General features: G+C 28.4%; 1 protein-coding gene across 1 annotated transcript in view; it reads left to right on the top strand.

The window, feature by feature from the left end:
* The first annotated feature begins 1203 nt into the window (after positions 1–1203).
* LOC128550512 (guanylate-binding protein 1-like) overlaps positions 1204–20425 on the top strand; it is a 34769-nt gene continuing 15547 nt past the window's right edge. The window contains exons 1-2 of the mRNA XM_053529718.1: positions 1204–1327; positions 3111–3220. Coding sequence (XP_053385693.1) covers positions 3180–3220 — 41 coding nt within the window. The 5' untranslated portion in view covers positions 1204–1327; positions 3111–3179. The remainder of the gene's footprint in view (positions 1328–3110; positions 3221–20425) is intronic.

The raw sequence follows: 20425 nt of genomic DNA, 5'->3' as shown, positions 1-20425 counted from the left end.
CTGTTAATACCCGATTTTTATTTTTGAAATGCTTTCCCAGGGTCGTAAATAGATTCCTGCACAGATTGACATCTGGTATCTGCGTCTTGTTCCTTTCACAAAAACCTCTTCTTGTAACATAAAAGATGCAGTCTAAACCATAGAATGTTTTGCTGCTGTATCAGTTACCAACGCCAAATGCGCTGCCCCAACAATGTTCGTACTCGCTTCTATCGTTGTTTACTCCCCTTTTAGAACTCTGCGTTTCAGTTTTTGCAGATAAATGTGAACGTTTAAGAATCGCCTGTAACTAGAACGATTGTTTGTTTTTAGGAACCATATTCATGATTTTGGTAAGTATCAGTCGGTATGTTTTTTATCTAATTTCTCGAAGGATTTATATAAACAGTTTGAAACCTTGACACTACGTTCGTACTCGTCCGTACTGCAAATGTGTCCGTACACAATTTAACTCGAATGTAAAGTTATTCTTCTTGAAATTGTGCTCCTGTTCACCAAATTATTAAATTACATGAACAATTGTTAGTGAGTTCATGTTTCTAATAACTAGAGATTAACTAGAGATTAAAATATCGTTTGAAAACCTTCAGGATGTACTTCAGATGGTGTTGTTTATTTCTGGGCCCTGGATAAGGATATTTAAAACATGTTTACCGTTTCCAAGAACAAGCTGAATGGTAATTAGAAAATGTACCGGAATCGTAAAGTCATCACGTATGAAAACAATACATTTAGTCGTCGTGAAATGTTTCGATCTCAGTCACAACAATCCCGCGGGCTTCTGCAGATGTTAATACACATAAAACGTATATTATCCCTATATTTTAAAAGACGTCGCGAAGTACCAAATGTACAGAAATTACCAATTGTTTTCCAATAGATTTCCTTTATAACATTTTGGCATGTACGGCCTTCAATCAATCGAAACATGTATAAATAATCACCTATTTCTTCAAGAACTATGTTAGCTCCATCAAAATATCGGAGTAAAACATATTAATAATGATGTATTATTTGAGCAATTTTCCTGCGAATGAGATGACCGCCTGTTTACATCGAGAAGATATAGTTTTGACCCCAAATGAAGCTCGAATCCATGACCGCCGGTTAGACCACAGCTATTCTATGTAAATATCAAAAGTTATGTAAGTAAATATGATGCCAATATGATGTCAAACAAGTTTCTTTACTGCATTTAGGATTTAACCTTGGGAATACAGTTCATTCGGAAACGAAAGGTATTTGGATTTGGTGCAAAAAACATCCAACGCAATCGGGGCAAGTGCTGGTTTTGGTCGATACGGAGGGTTTGGATGATCCAAAAAAGGTAGATAGTATATTAATTTTATAACCTTGGAGTCTTCTACATGTTTTATGTGCATTGTATAATAGCTCCATTTAAGTGATTTTTCTGTCAAACACGAGAAATGTAAAATCTTTCGGACTAATGTATTTTTGCACTTTTCTGTCATCTCAAGGCACATCGTCGAACGTAGAGTACTGGTCACGTTTCAAATATTGAATAGATAGAATGTTCAAGTTTATTTGAATTATGCACTCATGCAAAACCATTCGATAGTTTTGTATTCAATCGTTCTAAAACATCATTCCCCCCCCCCCCCCCCTCCCCAAAAAAAAAATCTGTTTGAAGGTAGTCGTCAATAGACCATATGATAAACGATATGATACGTTTCCAATATTTTGTATTTATAATATGGTTAAGTTTGTGGTTCGGTCTCTGAATTAAGAATCGAATTGGATAGGCTCATCTTAAACTGATACATGATTTAAATTCGAACGCTAAAAAACAGTATTTTGATAAATAATCAGTTTTTGATTTAGTTTGTACGTTTTAGCTCACCTTATTTTAGGTTGAGCTGTAAAGGTATTAAAAGTGGATGATCCGAAGTCCGGCGTTATATAAGTTAAGTTTCTTAGCGGCGTTTTCGACAATTTGTAGTTATTAAAAGCCTTTTAACATTTTTTTTTTTGTTTATTTTGACTACACAGGACGACTTCTTATGAATCGTTTTGAACATGTTCACGGAACTTTATCAGAAGCACCCCACTAACACGAACTCGACCGCCTTCAAATGTGCTACTTAATTGTACTTAGGAACTGTTTCAAGTAGAATAGGAAGACACCTGTTGGAATCTGGAATAGTCAAAACGAGTTTGCGATGGCTTCTCTAATATCTATTCGCTAGTGATTCTCTATAAAGTAAAACAATAAAAAGGGTAAACAAATGACAGCAAGTATAAAGATTTGAACATGTCAAATTGTTTTCATTTCTATCTATCAAATTCTAAATCTAAATATAAATCCTAGGTACAAATGTTCTTGTAAAAAGCATGATAAAAATTTAGCTCTTACCGAATTTGACATCTGCAACATTTAAAAATGTTTTAATAACTTCCAGTTCCATTGATGTTTCAAACATTTACTTTATTTGAATGCCGTCAAATATAAACAAGTTACGTAAAAGTGACGTCGCGCCAAATTGCACGTCAATCGACATCAATGCTTTAGTGCCAAAAAAGACGTTTTATTACATTGAAATAATGGAAAATAACAACGCGTCAATTTAAGAATTTACAGCAATCTTGCATAACCTATGAACGATCTCTCCATATAACTGATTGATAGATGTTCACCAAACTTGGTCAGACGTCGGTAAATAGCTATACATAGCTAATGTCTTCCTGTTTACATATATGCACCGACTTTAAATAAAATTTATATTGTATTGTATTGTATTGTATTGTATTGTACGTATCCTTGAATGGATCTTTCTTGTTTTTCTTAAAATTGTCTCTCCAGACTGCATATAAGGACAGAAAACCTAAATTGGAAATGTTTTAAGGACATCATTCCTAGTCTTGCTAACTGGACCTAGACACAGTCATAAGCAAGGTCAGAATGTATAAGTTCCGAAGTGAGAAATGCTTATTTGAGTTTCTTTTTTTAATAATTTAAATATGTCTCTAAAAATTCTTCTCAAACTAATAGTAGAGTTTATTAACATGCTAGTTTATATATTTTATGCGATATAAAAGGATGGAACTCAAATATATCATTTTATTGCAGTAGTTTTCCAAATTATTTTCAGGGAGACCAAGATCATGATAACAAGCTATTCTGTCTGACCCTCCTGCTTTGTAGTACGCTGATCATCAATATGAAAGAAGCGTTGAATTACAACAACTTGGACAAGTTAGCGTATCCTTCATCAATCTTATCCGTTAACGTTTAGCTAGCATGAGAATAGGTACACACATATAGTGATTTTGTATGAACGTGGTATATTAATTCCACAGAACATCATCAAAGTAGTAATAAGAGATAAAAGAATCTATGTTATGTTTAAACTGAAATGCATGACGCCAAATGTGGTGTAATAATCCTATTCGAAGGAAAACAAGCCAATGTTAAATCATGTGCCGAAGGTTTTTTGTTTTTTAAAATAATGATCCTATTTTACTGCAGAACTTGTAGAAGGTGTTAAATGATAATGTTTTAAAAGGACTTCCAGTTCCGCAGAATTTTGTCTAATGCATTTCGATCTCTTAAGGATAACATGGTGTAATAGGCCCCAATTTCACCAAAAGCGCACATACAACTTGACAATGTAAGCTTTAAAAGTGTCCAACGATAGAAATAAGGTGCGCATTGAGAAGTTATATAGTGACAGAAGTTCTCAAAATTTCCTTTAAATTACCTCCCCTGATAATTTTGGTTTTTCATGAGTTATCTCCCCTGAAAACTAGAAACTTTTCCCTACGGGGAATTTTACAATTCTTTTTGATATTTGTATCAGAATCATATAATGCAGCTTTCTACCGCAAAATTTTCTCGAAAATCAAGTTCAGATTCATATAATCAAAGAAATTATATATTTTCCATAGGCATCAATTTGTTACTTCAATACCAATTGTCTCCCCCAAAAATGACAAAATTTGAAAAATCTCTCGGTAAAAAGTTTGTAACTTCGAATGTCGTTAAAGTGACCAAATTTCATTTAAATATTACCATCCAGTTACAAGATATGAAATATGCTATTACACCATGTAATCCTTAATATATTTTGAGCAATTTTACACTTCATATAAATTTTTTTTATGTTGGCGCTAGCATGGTTTAAATGAAACTGACTTTTTTTGTATTCTTGTGTATATTGCAACCAAAGAGGTTCGGCACATGACTTAAATGGTTTATGATGACTTGAAGTGTAGCAATACATTTTATTAGCTCAACTACACGAAGTATGGATAGTTGTCCTACACGAACCGGCGTCGTCGATCTTCCGCGTGCGCATATTGGTTAAAGTTTTAATGAACTTTCTCTTTCCCTCTGTAATTACTTGATGGTTTTGTTTCAAACTTAAAATAGTTATTTCTCATTATCACCCACATCATATGGTACAAGGGCCATAACTCTTAACACCAGTATTTCATAAATTACCTCCCAATTTTACTTAGAATTTCAGGTTACAGTTTTGGTGCAGTTTCACTCTATCACAGTTATTACTAAATGATTTGAATCGAACTTAAAAGTAGTTGTTTTACCTTATCACCAACATAATTTGACACAAAGTTCATAAGCGTGTTTCATTAATTATGCCCCTTTTACTTTTAAGATTAATTTGATGCATTTTCACTATATCACTGTTATTACAGAGAGAATTTGATCCAAACTTAAAATACTTGTTCAACATCATCACTCATATCATATGACACGAGGACAATAGCTCAAAAAACATTTTTTCATGAATTATCTCTCTTTTTTACATAGGTTAAAAGTTTGGGCAGTTTGACTGTATCTCAGTTATTACTAAATTGATTTGATTCAAAGTTTAAAAAAATTGTTCCATATCATTAATTACATGTACACGGGTACTAAACAGTGCCTGTGGTACCACCTGTGCCGACGAAGAATGAAGGCACCTCGCTTCCGGTAACGCAGGTACTTCGCCAATGTGTATAAATTAAAGCGAGATCGGTGAGTGATTTTTGTAATTTTTGTAATTTTGTTACTGCATGGAGCATTTGTTTTCAAAAATCGGGGAATGTAGCGGGGTGTAGATGTATCCTATGTTCATATCCATGCTAAATATTGTGACAAATGATCATTTTCCTAGAAACGCAAGGACAAATAATTTGGGAATGAAACGTGAATGTTTTCACATCAGTGACTGTTTAGACTCATTTCTTTTTTGCTGACCCAAACCATATCGTCTCCGCCGTCGTAAATTATATTTATAAATGACATGTGATCTGCCAAAATATAAAATGTGTCCAGAAAATTCCGAATTTGAACGTTATGCCAATTTTGGAAAAGTGGCGCAGGCATTTCGACGATGCCGCAGGCACTTCTAAAAGTATCGGGGCATAAATTTGGCCCAAAACTAGACAATCAGACAAATGGAAGAACAGAGAAACAGAAAGGCAAAAACTAAATTCCCCCATGATACTGTAATAATTTTGACTTTATAGTATTGTAAAATAAAAGGAACCAAACCTTTCTTACGCTTTAAATATCCATCCATTATTTTGGCATATTTCTACCACGAGATAGGTAGGTAGCTGTCACGATACCTCAAGAAATTATCGTGATAAAGCGAAGTTTTCTAACAAGGGTCTCAATAGTCAAAAGTTTCCTGTAAATATGATTGCGATGATTTACATTATTATCTCGATACCATTTGTGTTAGTGTCCGTTGTGGTTAGCTGCCATGTACTAGCTAGACAGTTACTTTCGATATAAAGTCAGAAACATCTTGATATTTTGATTTTCCTGTAAATCTATTTAAATAGTCCTAACGTTTCCTGGAAATATGAATCATATCTACAAAAGAATAATTTTTGTGAATGTTTCAGAAAACTGGAAATTAGAAATATGCTCATAAACGAGCAAATAGGAGATTTTAATAGTTCTTATATTACGTAAAAACTTAATGTTTTTACTGTTCAAACAAACACTTGAAAACCAAAACCTATCGAGCAGCATACAGCGGACAGAAGAATGCAATGTTCTAAAGGCATAGTGTTTGGAATACAGTTTGCTTCCATTGACCAGAACAATAGCGTAGTAGAGTATAAGATTACCCGTGAAGATAAACCGATTGCTAAACTATTTGATCTTTGTGTATATAAAATATAATCGTACAAATGCTAGTTATTGGAGATTTGGTTAGTTTTGGGCCAAATTTATGTCCCGATACATTTAGAGGTGCCTGCGGCACATCGAAGAGGCTACGGCATCGACAAAATGCCTGCGGTACTTTTCCAAAATTGGCAAAATGTTCAAATTCGGAATTTTATGGACACATTTTATATTTTAGCAGATCACATGTCATGTATAAATATGATTTACGACGGCAAAGACAACATCGTTTGGGTCAGTGAAATGAGTCTAAACAGACATTGATGTGAAAAAAATCACGTTTCATTCCCAAATTATTTGTCCTTGCGTTTGTAGGAAATTGATCATTTGTCACAACATTTTGCATGGAAGTAGTGAATAAACTAATGCTTTTGGCACATTTGACCCCACCTACCCTTGACCCTCTTTTAAAATCCACAACGCGACCAAATTCAATTTCAAAAATCCAAACCTACCAATCTTTAAGATAACAGAGTTTCTAATCTTAAAATACTAACTCGGTGTATTTATACCCTGAAAATCTGCCACACAATTAAAAAAACCCACAAGTTTAAATCCATTTCATTTAAAACACTAAAACCATTTTCAATAGAGTGCCCTTATTGGTATACACCACGCATTAGATTTTTTACTACGTTTTATTCATTGATAAAGCGTAGTAAAAAATATTGGGAGAGAGTTTATCATGCGGAGTGCAATCGATACTAGCTGGTCAATCATTTCTCTCTCTTCCACCAAGAGATATTGACACAGATTCGTACTCCGTCCGGACCAGTTTTCTTAATCTTTCATAAGATTAATTTATCTTTTAATATTCCAAGTAAGGCTAATGTAAACCGTTTAATTATAAATATCGATATTTACACACGTTTATACACAAGCGTTCATAAGCTTTAAATCGGTTAGATGGAACTAAATGTTTTTTTACCGCGCGGCAGGGTTCGATTCCAGGACCAGGAGGTTTTTTTTTCTTTTGTTTTGTGTAACAGGTGGGGAGGGGGCTAATAATTTAAATCCATATAATATAAATGAATCAAAAAACAATATATTGTGTAAAAAGAAAGGAAATTTACTGATAGTATAAATCCTCAAATATGTACAACAAAAAATGGTAGACTTATGTTAAGAGCTCAATGTGCATCCGCGGTACTTAAAAACACAATTTGTTAACGCTCTGGAGTGCAATTGATATTCATCAAGCAATGTTACCTTTATTCCTAAGAAAGGTCCTGCTTTTATCAGCTTTCCGCTTTTTGGGCCTGGAAACGCTTTAGATAATGACAACCCTAAATAACTAGATGCGGCATGTAGGGACCATGATATCTGTTATAGTTCAGAAGTCAGTACAACAAAATGCGGATAAGCAAATGCTTTCCATTCCGACTTAAATAACACTAAATCAAAAACATTTGGGGAAAAGATTGGCAAACATTATCGTGAAACCTATAATTAAAACGAATACAACTTGGCGGGGACAAAAGTCAACAAACGGGTAAAGGGGGTAGAGTATACCCCCGGAATCATGCACCAAGCGACCAACTACACTTGGATGATGAATGAGCAGAATAATTACACAAACCATTAAAAGAAAATTTAGGAACGAAAGTGATTGTCAAATATATTTGATGATACTTGGTCTGCCCGATTTAGTTGATATGCAAGCTTTTTCAAAATAATAAGTAGTAAAGGAGTAAGTACTTGTTAACCGTTATTGATATTTCAGTAACATGCTTGGTTATTCCATTAAAGAATAAGCTGAGATCTGTTACTGAAGCATTTAAAAAACAATTTTAAAAGGTAGATTCAGGTGACGCAAAAGTCCCGCCGAAGACTGCATGATTCCACAAAATGTATGGTAATGAAGGACAAGAATTTTATAATAAAAGTTTGAATCATTTTTTGAATAATATAAAATTAACAGGTACCATACATTTAATGAAGGTAAGCTGTAGTATTGAAAGATTCAATATAACGGTAAAAAGAATAATGTGGAAATATTTTACGCAATAATACTTATTACTTAATTTATATAATTTGCAGGAAATGGTTGATAAATATAAACAAAACAAAACATTCTAGTATAAAAATGAACCCGACTGAAGCCAGTAAAACTAAATAAAGGTACTGTTTCCTTTAACTTATATGGTAATTTAAGTACCAAAAGAGTAACAAAGCAAAATTTAAAATTGGTGATCGTGTCCGTTTCAGCAAACTTAAAAGACATTTTGAAAAGGATATACACCAAACTGGACAGAGGAAATAGTTATAATTTTAGAAAATTATAATACAAATCCAAGCACATCACTCTATTAAAGATTTAAATAATGAAATAGTTCAAGGGTCATTTAACGAACAAGACGTTTACCTACTACCCAAGAAGTTTTTTAGAATAGAAAAATGTTGTATTAGACGAGACCTATAGAAAAACAAGCTTTAGAAAATGGAAAGGTTACAATGAAAAAATTATAGTTGGGTACCATTTTAATAATTGGAAGAAATTTAATATATTAATATAAATTAGTATAAATTTAATTTCTATAATGGAATAGAAACAATAGATCAATTATTATTCACTAACTAAACTAGCTGCTGCTTACAGAAAACGTTATAAATTTTGTGGGAGAGTAATTACTATGGTTTATAATTACAACAAATTATCTTTGGTTTTTCAAGCTTGGCATTAGTAGCACTTTTCCAGCTATTCCTATATTTGTAGCAGCTGTTGGTGGTTGTTCCATCAGTAATTACCTATTTACTTAATAGACTAAACGTGACGAAAAGAATTTATTTTAAAACACACTCAGCACAAATAAAACAACTAATAACAAAAGCCGGATTGCACTTTAGCTGTTCATGAACCCTAAATGAATCCTGGAAAAGAAGAAAGAGAAAAAAGTTATTCAAGATATTTTTACAAATACTGTTAGAATGCAGAAAGTAACAAATTATTTAATGTGCCCTTTGAACATATCTGACAGAATTTTAATTAACGGATATAAAAGTAAAAAAGAGAAGAGTTATATTAACTTTCCCTTTAATTAAGATTTTTTTCTATAATTATTTATATAAATGAGGAAAAATTATTCATTTGAAAGGTAATATTGCATCATGAAAAAAGTCGTTTTAGATATGATTAAATTTATAATCCTAATTTTAAATTATTCCAGAACCGATTCAATATTGCAAAATGTTCTGGACGCCAACGAAATTCATATAACCTTTTTGGAACTTGCTCTGCAAGAACCTCTCAATATTCATTTCCTTTCAGTTAGTCAACTTTAAACAGCCATATAAAATGTTAAATTCTGCTTAAAAAAAATTTGATGGTGTTTCGTTTCTTGAACGATGGTATTTAACTACCAACACGTTTTTTACCAAAACAACACGACAACGATGTTATAAAATGAGACCCGATTGGGCAGTATATACAATCTTTCTTAATGTAATGTTTATTAACATACATGGAAAAAACCAATTGATGCACTTTATGTAAATACCGCGCCTAAAATATGTTTTCAAAGACTTCAAAAAAGAAACAGAACTGAGAAACAGAGTTTTTTTAAGATTAATTTAGAAAAACTACACAAAGTACAACGAAGATGGCTAACCAGAATGTCCTCAAGAAGTATTAAATTTTAACAGTTATAACAATATTAGAAAAAAATAAACTTTAAATCTTTCAAAAGATAGAGATAATATAAACAAATGTCTCAAATCATATAAATTTCTTTACGTTCGTTTTAGAGATTTTTTTCTATAATTATATCATATATAATGGCATATAAAAGTTAATATAGAATGATTATACCAAATTATCTACACTTTAAGGAGAAATAAGAATCCAGACAATAATTCATATAAAAAAGTTTTAAAAAAAAACGTTTTAATTCAAAACTTAATAAAATAGTTAGCGATAAAATAAAAAAAAATATGTCATTGAAAAAATTAAAAAATGTTATAGATCCTTATCTTTTAGAAAGAATTTTTTGAATGGACTGTGGTTTTTTAAATGGTAGAAAAGAAAATTCAAAAAATTTTTTTGTCCCAACCAAAAAAATCATCGAAAAAAACCCTAAAAAATTTTGCACCCATTTGCAAAATGAAGAAAAAATATAAAAAGCACTTCGCAACTTTTAAAAAGACCTTGGTATTAATTCGGGGGTTAATAAAACTGTGCTGGAAGGAAAAAAAAAAGAGTAAAAAGTGGAAATCAAAAAATAATGGAAAAAAATTAAATTTAGATTTTTATTTTTCTAAAAACTTTATTTATTTTATTTTTTTACCCTTTTTTGCTTAACAATTTTTTTTCTAAATATATTATAGATGGAAATTGGGACTTAAAGCAAATTTTAAGAATTTGAAATTAAATTTAAATAGACAAGATCCAAAAAAACAATTTATTTAACTGTAACGACTTTATGAAAACCCCAAAAAACTTTAAACTTTAAAGGTTAAAAATAAAAGGGTTTTAAAAAAAAATTTTTTTTAAAAAGATTTTCAAAAAATACAAAAAAACCCCCGTTATTTTTCATCAAAAGCTTTTGAAAATTTTTAATACAAAAAGAAATAAAAAAAACTTTTCGTCAAAATTTTGTGAAATAATAAATAGAATTTGGAAAAATTTGGGTTTCAAAGGAAGCGGTGGAGAATAGAGTCAGTTGTGCATTATAAAATAGAATAAGTTAAATCCGTTGGTTGCTTCAAATTATTTGAGTTACCCCAAAAAATTAAAAAAATCCAATGAAGGATTAATAAATATAAAATGATGATAACGAAAGTTTTAGATGGTGTCATTTAGCTTTAAAATTTCCCGTTGAAAAAAAAACCTCAAAAATTTCAAAAAATTTAAAAAAAATATAAACCTCTTAAAATTTTTAAAAGAAAAAAGTTTCCCGTTTCATTAAAAAAATACTAAAAAGAATTTTAAATGATATTTCATTTAAATTTTTTGGTTATGAAAAACCTACGGGAATTTATCCTTTGACATATAAAAAATTTATACGAAAAACACGTATTTTTTTAATTAATAAAAACGAAATAACACAGCAAGCCACCAGGGCTTCACCGGTGGTGCACATTTTTTGGATAAAAGATTTAAATGATTAATTTTTAAAGAAAAAAATGTAAAAAAAAAAAAACATTTTTTTGCAATCATGCTTAAAAAAATTTTTTCACAAAAAAAATTTAAAAGAACATTTTAAAAAATTGTTTAGCTTTAATGGTTTTCAGGGTGAAAAAGCCAAAAGGGGAAGTAAATACATTTAAAAATTATCATAAAGGTTTAGCATACCCTTTTAATTTACGATTTTGAATCATAACGAAGAAAGTTTTAAAACTCCCCAAAACCCGGGTTTTTTATTTCTAACCCTACCAAATCTTAAAATGGGGCTGGGGTTAAAGTTGTTTGTTGCTAGACGACAAAAAAAAACCCCAAACAGATTTACAGAGGACCCAATGCAGTTTTAATTTATTGAAAAAAGCTTGGGGAAAGAAGAGTATTGAAAGGGAAATATTAGAGAAAATTTTTTAACAAAGATTTAAGAATGTCTAAAAAAAGATAAAAATTGTTTTAAAAAGCAAAAAATCTTCCACATCGGGGGGAAAAGTAATAAAGGTGAATTGAGTAAGAGACCATGTCATATACGGAAAATTAGAGGAAGGCTCACTCGGAAGAAATATTTTTTAGACAAAACATAAAATTTCCCCGTCATTTTCATAATTTAAGAGTTATGTTTCCTTTAAAATTATCCCCAAAATGGGAAAATTCAAAAAAATCAATGTTTTCCAAACAATATGGAAAAGATACATGGCTTTTTGGGTAAGTGATTAATTTTTATTGTTCTTTCCCAATTTTTCGCAATCATGGATACTTGAAACAATATTCCAAAATTTAAAAATTTTCTCAAGAATTTAATTGTGAAAACTTTAATTTATTAAAAACCCCAAAGGTGTTTTCCAAATTTTTAATGGATTCATTTAAAAATTCAAAAAAAAAAAATTTCCCCCCCAAAAAATAAATTTTTATTAATTTTTAATGAAACATTTTAAATTTATGAAGAATTAACATGCTAAAATTTTTGGAAAAATTTTAAAAATTAAAATTAATGGGAAATATCGATTTATATTTAAAACTGATGTCTTATTTTCCCCGAAATTCGGGAAACTTTAAAAGTATGCTTAAATATTATAAATTAGTCCTGCCTTTTATTTGTGTCCCGGGTTTTTTAGCTTGGACGCAATGTTAAAATGCCGGGAAATTAAACTTAAAATTTTTTTGATATCGATGGGGTATTTATTTTTGAAAAGGGTCTTAGAGGCGGAAAGTTTTTTCAAATAGATATAGCAAAGAAACAATAAATATTGAAAGATTACATCCAAAAAAAAAATAAATAATTTTGTACCTTGCCCCAAAAAACCTTTAGGGTTGGGCCTTTGTCGCCTTACCCTTAAAAACTTTAAATTTAATTGAAAAAATATAAGAAAATTAATTGCAAAGATAAAAATTTTCTTTAAGTTGAATTTTGATTTTAAAAAAATACCCAAAAAAAATTCATACTTACATATGATTATTTTTGGGCCCCAAAAGGTCTCTTAAAGATAATCTTTCAAATTTAGTAAAAAAAAAATAAAGAAAAATTTTTAAATAGGAAAAGAATGAAAAAAATTTGGTTCCAATTTAAAGGAAAAAAGAAAAATTGTAGTCCATTAAAAAAACCTGGAAATTTATGTTAATTGGGTTTTAAAGTAAAAAAAATTTAGGGTTTTAACTTTTAACAAAAAGTCCCGGGGTTTAAAAAATTATATTGATTTTTAATCCCAAAAAAACCTAAAAAAAAAAATTCTTTTGGGGAAAAACCCTTTTTTTTAATTTTAAAAAAAACAGTTTATTCGGAAGATTTGGGAAAATTGCGTAAAAAAATCATTTTAAAGCGAACAGATAAAAATTTTTTTATTAAAGTATTACAAAACCTTTCATTTGTTATTAAACGATTTTAACAAGAATTTATTTGGTATTCTTGAATAAAAGAAAGCTTGTTTTTAAAACCCCATTTTTGGGTATTTTGTTTATTCGATTTTTTTAAAAATATTAATGTTGTTTTTCTTTTAAATTTACTTTAAGGAAAATTTGAGCTCGCAAAGCTTTTATTCCTGAACTGTTTTAGGTATGAAATAAATACAAAGTGAAAAATTATGGGGATTTTTGTAAGGAAAAAGATTTATTTGTATAGTGATTAGAAAAAAACTCAAATTTATTTGATAAAATAAAAAGAATTGGAAAAAAATTTAAAGATAAAAGCTGCCAGTTTCCAATCTTTGAATTTTTTGGGATTACGTATAAAAGTTTCATATTTACAGAAAACGAAGTTAATGTTAAAAATGTAAAGGAATTAAAAAAATGTTGAAAAAAAAAAATATTCAAAAAAATTTTAAGATTTTTTTTTTAATTTCAACCGAATAAATCACACTTTAAAAGTTATTCTTTTGAAAAACACAATCTTTCCATTATTTATAAAAAAAACCTTTATATTTATGACGATAAAAAGAATATCTTGAAAAGGGAAATTGATACATTGCTTTATCTTAAAAAAAAGCCCCATAATTTAATTCAATTTTTAAAATTTTAAACCCCGTAATAGAAATAAAATCATTCATTTAATTTTTTACCCAAAAATTAAAGAAAAATTTAATTTTTTCTTTTATTTTTTAAAATCGTAACTTGGAAGTTTAATTTTTTTTATTTTTTTTGTAATTTAGCTTCTCCTTTATCTAATTTAATTTTCCATCAAAAAAAAAATTTAAAAAATAGAATCATGCTTGATTCTTAATTTTTCCATTTGAACAAAACCGGGTAGCATTTACATTTTTTCCTTTTGAATATTCCCACTATCAGTATCTTGGGTATACTGTTAAAAAAATGGGGGGTTTTTTATTTTTTGTCTTTCTATTTTACTTATTTTTTTTCTTTTATATTATTAAATACCCCATTTTTATTTTAAAAAAACTTTAAAAATTTTTAATTCAAAATTTTTACTTTCTTTTTTTTTTATATTTCCTCCAATAGTGGAATTTGACAAAAATATGGTAAAGATAAAATCCTACACCTTCATGTGAGGTTAAAAACAGCATAAGGATTAATGTCAAACATTGTATTTTTTAAATAAATTTTGTTTTTTTCATACACAGATTGCGAATTGTTCAAACAACGACTTTACAGGTCATAAAGTCCTGAGGTTTTTGTGTAAATATCCCCCCGGGTGTTATATCTACACTCCCAGGGGAAAAATTCACCAAAAAAAACCCCCTCGCCACCACTAAAAAAAAATTGTATTGGGGATACATACCCTCTTTCCTTTTCCTTGGTTTTAAAATAAAACCTAGTATCTATTATATAAATTCCATTTTTTTTTGTTTATAAAAAACACATTTTTAAAGGTCATCCGGGTTTATGTAGTTTTTATTTCTTGGTTTTGTTTATAAATCTTTTTTTAATCTACGATTTTTCCCCGACCCCAAAATTTAATAATCAAAAACCCCGCTTAAAAAGTTTCTCGCCCCCCGAGCCCCGATCCAAAATTATTTTAAATGAAAATTTCCAACTCGTGGTTATCATAATCTTTTTCATTTATTGTTTTGAAAAGTTTATTTTTTTAAACCCGGGTTTGTTTTATTTTTTATATCTTCTACTTTTGTATTAAAAGAAAACTTTCGTCTTTTTTTTTCCCTTTCAGATTTTATTCGGGCAAATTTATTTTCATTTTCGAGAATTCTTAGCAAATCATAAAATCGTTTTGAGTGAAACTTCAGAAGCAGAAAAATTGAAAAGATTTTGGTTCTAGCTTTTTGGGGTTTCTTGTTTAAGAACTTTTTTTCTTTGTAATTTTTCGGCTTTGTGAAATATTGGGTAGACAGTAATTGTTCTCCTTGTTTAGTGATTTTTTCAATTTTAAGTCCGTCATTTTTTTTTTTTTTTAATTTAGCTTAATTTTTTAAATCTTCGTAAAAATGTAAGGGACTTAATTCCGTACTTTAATATAGTTTTTAAAGACAAAAAGAGGGGTTGTTTTTTTTTAAAATTTTTTGTTGTATTAATTGTTTTAAATTGCTTTAGCATTGAGAATTGTTCCCTTGTTTCTGATTTTTAACTCCAGCCCAGTTATTTTTTTTTTTTCTTTGATTAAATTCTTTAAATTTCTTCTTGAAATTTTTTTTTGGAAAATATTATTTAAATCTGAATATTTTAAAATTTGGGTTGTCAACAGTACTAATCCAAATTTCAATTTGTTTTTTTAAAGTATTTTTAGAATTAAACTCTTTTTTAAAGGTTTTTAATTTTTGTCATGGTCTCACCTCTTTGCAAGCTCCCTTTTTTCAGTCAGTTTTAAGCTGCAAATTTTTTGAAAGGTCGATAATTTTGGGTGTTTTTGTTTTGTTTGGGTTTTTTTTAGTTTTTTATTTTTTTCTGATTTTAAATGAAAATTTTTTGAAAATTTTTTTTCCGTTTAAAATCTTGGTTTTTAGTTTTTAATGAATCAAATTTTAAGAACTTGGGTATAATTTTAAAAATTTTTTAAAAAATTTTCTTTTATTTTTTGAACAGATTTTCTTAAAATTTTTTTTAAATAAATCAAAAGCTTTCATTTCCAAATTTTATTTTGTAATTGAAAAAAAAATGAATTTTTTTAAAAAACTTTTTTAAATTCTTATATTCTTTATTCCTTCAGGCGGTTTTCCTTTTAAAACTTCAGTTTTAAAATCATTATTACCCCCTGAACTTTTTTAAACATAAAGTTTTAAAAACTGCATCTTGGGTTTATTGGTTTTTCCTTTGGTTATTGGGGGTTATTACCCCCCAACCCAAATGCTCTGTTCTTGTGTTATCAAGTTCCTTATTTCTGTGAAGTTTCGTTTCCCGATTCTTTTTAAGTTTTTTAAATGTTTTTTGGGATAATCATTAATAAAATTAAAATTTAATTTTTATTATACGTCGGGTTTTTAAAATTTTGGTTTTAATCATTAAAAACCCCCCTATTATTCCAGTAAGTTTTTTTTTTAAAACTTCCTTTTTGTCAATTTTAAAAATTTTAATTTTTTGATTTTTTGCATAAAAAAGTTTTAGGATTAAATATTTTTTTCATTAAAAATCATATCTTTTTCTCTTTACTTGGACTTTAAAAATAAATATAATGTGAACAGTTATCCGAATATTTTTGGTGCTTTATAGTAAGACGGGTTTAAAAAAATAATACAAGTTTTTGTGACGCCTTTTAAAGAAGATTTTGTTATTTCTTTCTGAATTTTTTATTTCACTAAAAATCATCAAATTTTACATTTTTTTACTGTTTTTCTGATTCAAGTTTCCCCACAAGGTTCATTTGGTGGGATCAGTAAATTCAAGTATTTCTTTTGGTTTATTTAATTTTTCTTGCAGCCATTTAAGATTTAAATTAAAATCCTGATATTTGATTCTTTAGGTTTTTAGCATATAGGTAAAATTTATAAATATATGGGGTTTTCGAATATATGTTAGTGTATTTGTTTTTAAATTCCAAAGTCCCATATTAACATTCTAAACAGGAACCACATAAAAGGAAAATGTTTTTTTAAAGTTATTGTGTTGGCATTCTTTTTGCAATAATTTGGAATTTCCTTTATATAAAAATTTTACTTTATTTTACATATTTTACATTATTTTCTTTTAATAATGCAAAAAAAATTAAAAAATGAGAAAAAAAAAAATTAGTCGAACAAAAGAGGGCTTTTAGAGAGAAATAATGGAGAAAAAAATTTTAAAAAACTAAAATCGGGGAAAGTATGTGAAATTTTTAAAAACCCAATTACTGAAGGAATAGAAGTCAAAAAAAACAATTTTCAAGTCAGTTAAAAAATTACCGGGAATTTAAAAAGCAATTTGCGTTATCAGGGATGAAAGAAAGACAACAAACAATCAAGGTTTCCACAATATTCCAAAAACCCCCAAAAACTGGTTCCTAGAGTTAGAGGGGGTATAAAAAAAACGGGAAAAAAAACAAAGAAACCACTAAAAAGAAAATTAAAAAATATGGAAGTTATAAAGAACAGCTTTAAAAACAAACCTTTTATAACCCATAGATTGGGGGGGATGTCGCTGGATGGGTTCCCCCAAAATGAACTTAAAAGATAGAAGTTTTGGAAAAAAAGATGGGTAAATGAAACAAATGATGATACAAATGAAAAAATAGAAGAATTGGGAGCAGACCAAAAAAAAAAAAAACCCACATAGTTTTGATCTTTCTGGGTGTAAAGTTTTAGAAGAATTTTAAAATTACAAAACCCTCTGAAAAGTTTGATTTTTTAAGCGTGATTGATCCCAATAAAATAAATAAAAACTACTTTAAAAGTAAATAAATGTGTTACTACGAAAATTAAAAAAATTAAAAGGTCCAATAACTAGCAATGGGAAAAAAAATCTAAAAAAACAAAAGAAAACAAAAAAAATTAAACATACAAAGGCGAATTTTTTAAGTACAAAGAGGGGTTTAAAAAAAATATTTTGGGATGTCTTCTAATTGGGAAAAAGGAAAAAAAATCATAACCCCCTTAAATTTCACAATGGACAATATGGAATTTAATTATTTAATTAATAAATTTATGGTCCAAAAAAAATTAATTTTAGGATAAATATGGGAAAAAAAAGTAATTAAACCAAAAAAGATAAGATTGATTGATTTGATTAATAAAAGATAACAATAAAAAAAAACATTCAATTCATTAGAAAAAATATTTAAAGAATTAAAAAAATCGGATTACCTATCAAAAAAAGATTTGAAATTTAAAAAGTAAATTTGGGGGCGGGGTTTTGACGGTGCCCATGTAACCCAGAAGAATTGGTTAATGATTGAGTTAATTTGTGTTTGATTGATGTGGAAAAAATAATTTAAGAACTAAAAAATGGGGTTTTGGGAGTAGACAATTTTTGAAAAAAGGTAAAAAATTTTTACCAGAAAAAAACCCTAAAGTTATATAAAAAATATTTTTCTTGAATAAAAATGGAACAAAAAATTGTATTAAGTTCGAAACATTAAAAATGATAATAAAAAAACTCCATGATTTTAAATCATATTTGGGCGTTTTTTAATTTTTAAAAAAAAAAAATTTTGTTGTCGGTTTGGTAGTATTTAAAATTATGATTTTCTTGGCATAAATATTAGGAGAATATGATAATAAAGAATTGTTTTAATAAGGGAAAGGGTTTGGGAAAAAAAATCATTTTACAAAGGGTTTTTTTACAGTTTCACTGATATAATAATTACTAGGGAAAAATTAATAAAATAATGATTTTGAATTTTTATAAATCGACTTGCTCCCAAAAGTTTGGGAATTTTTTTAAGTGTTTAAATTTTTTATTTCAATTAAAGTAAATTTTTGTTGGATTTAAAAAATTTTCAAATTTTTTTCTTGCTTGGATTTGAGAAAAAAGATTGAGAAATATGAATGGGGGGAAAAACAACACCAATTAACTATCTGTGGATACAATTTAATTCCTAGTGATCTTATTGATAATTGCTTGTTGATGGGAATTTTGTGTATTTTTAGCTTTTAAATACGCAGATTTAAAAGACTTATCCCTTTAAAAAGAGCCAAACAAGTCGGATATTCTGAAATTAATAAATATATTTTAATTCAATAAGAAATTTATTACAGTTTGTTTGGGGAAAAAAAATTTTTTTAATGAGGTGAAACAAGTTTTCATAAAATTAAAAAAAAAAAAAATTAAAATTTGTTTTATATAATGTACAGAAAATTTATGATAAGAAAAAGGATATTTATTTTGTTGACCACACAGGAGGAAAATTACGGTATACCTGGGTCTCCCAGGACGCAGTCCCTTGGGACAGGATTTTTGACACTTTACGAAATTTTTTTTAAGTGGGGTTGCATCTTTAATTAGCACAGCGGGGAAAAAAACTCTGGAAAAAGGAAAAAAAAAACCTAAAAAGTGGAAAAAAAGGTTGGAGGGAAGTGGAATTTAGCTGTAAAAAAAATTATTTAAAAAAATTAAAAGAAAATGCTCCGGCAGTTGGTGATTTAAAGTTAAGGATTACAAGAAAAAAATAACAGTAAAATAAAAAAAGGAGGATTTAATAGGAAAAATAGAATATTGCAGGGTGGGGACGCGTAAAAAGATTAACGATTAATTTATAAAATAAAAAAAATTATAAATAAATGTTTAGAACAAAAAAAATATTGTGAAAATAGACTAACTCCTATTCAATTAGATCAGCTTTAATATCTGTCTTTGGGGAAATTTTTAAGCCAAAAAACGGGTTCCTTTACAAATTTTAAGATTGAAGCTCTATTTTGATTGGTTTAATGGGTTTTTTTTGAAGTAAGTTTTAAAGTTAATAATTTCTGATGGTCTTTTTGCTGGCGGGGGATCAAATTGCTTAATTAATAATGCAGTTTCATTAATTGATCAGTTTGGGGTTAAACAAAATGGAAAAAAATTTTATAGTTGTAATTTTTACAAAGTAAAAAAATGTAAAAAAAATTTGTTTAAATTATCTAGGGTTTTCAAATGGAACAAATGAATTTTTCTATTTAAAACTATGCTGTTGCCCAAAAAGGGATGACCAAGGGAATAATAAAAGGTTTTGATTAGAAAGGGATTACCCAAGGGGGGAATGAGGGAAATGCTAAGATTCCGTTAAATTAAATTTTGTTTTTTTTTTAGGGGTTTTAGAAATTTTTATACCCCAAATCAAATTCAAAAACCGCAGCTGCGGATGATGGAATTAATTTTTTTGGCTATGCTGTGAGTTGGTTGAGTAATTGTACAATTAAATTTTAGGGTTCCGCTTTAAAATTTTTAAAATTTGGACTTAATCTAATTTTGAAAAATTTTCAAAAGCAGGTGGGGATCCTTTGGGAAATGGTGACGCAAACAACGATAACGAAAGAGGAATATCTTTGAAAAACAGTGGTAAACAAAACCAAACATGTTTTGTTTATCACAACGACTGTTAAAAGAACTCACAAAAACTAACCCCATTTTTTAGAAAATTTAAAGTTAATTTGCAGAGGGATTTCATTTTAAACTCCGACGTTTGGGAAGGGGGAATGGGTTTTTTATCCAAAACGAAACAAAGTAAAAAGAATATATGGGAGTGTAATTTATTTTATTATAAAACAAAAAAATAAGACACGGAAGTCTGCTAAATAGATCAATTTTTTTAATTTTTTGGATTTGTTTTATTTTTAATTGAAAAAAAAAAGGAGTAAATA

This window comes from Mercenaria mercenaria, chromosome 18 (genome assembly GCF_021730395.1).
Source record: "Mercenaria mercenaria strain notata chromosome 18, MADL_Memer_1, whole genome shotgun sequence".
NCBI classification, from domain to species: domain Eukaryota; kingdom Metazoa; phylum Mollusca; class Bivalvia; order Venerida; family Veneridae; genus Mercenaria; species Mercenaria mercenaria.
The sequence above is the reverse complement of the archived record's forward strand: the minus strand, read 5'-3'. Positions and strand labels throughout refer to the sequence as shown.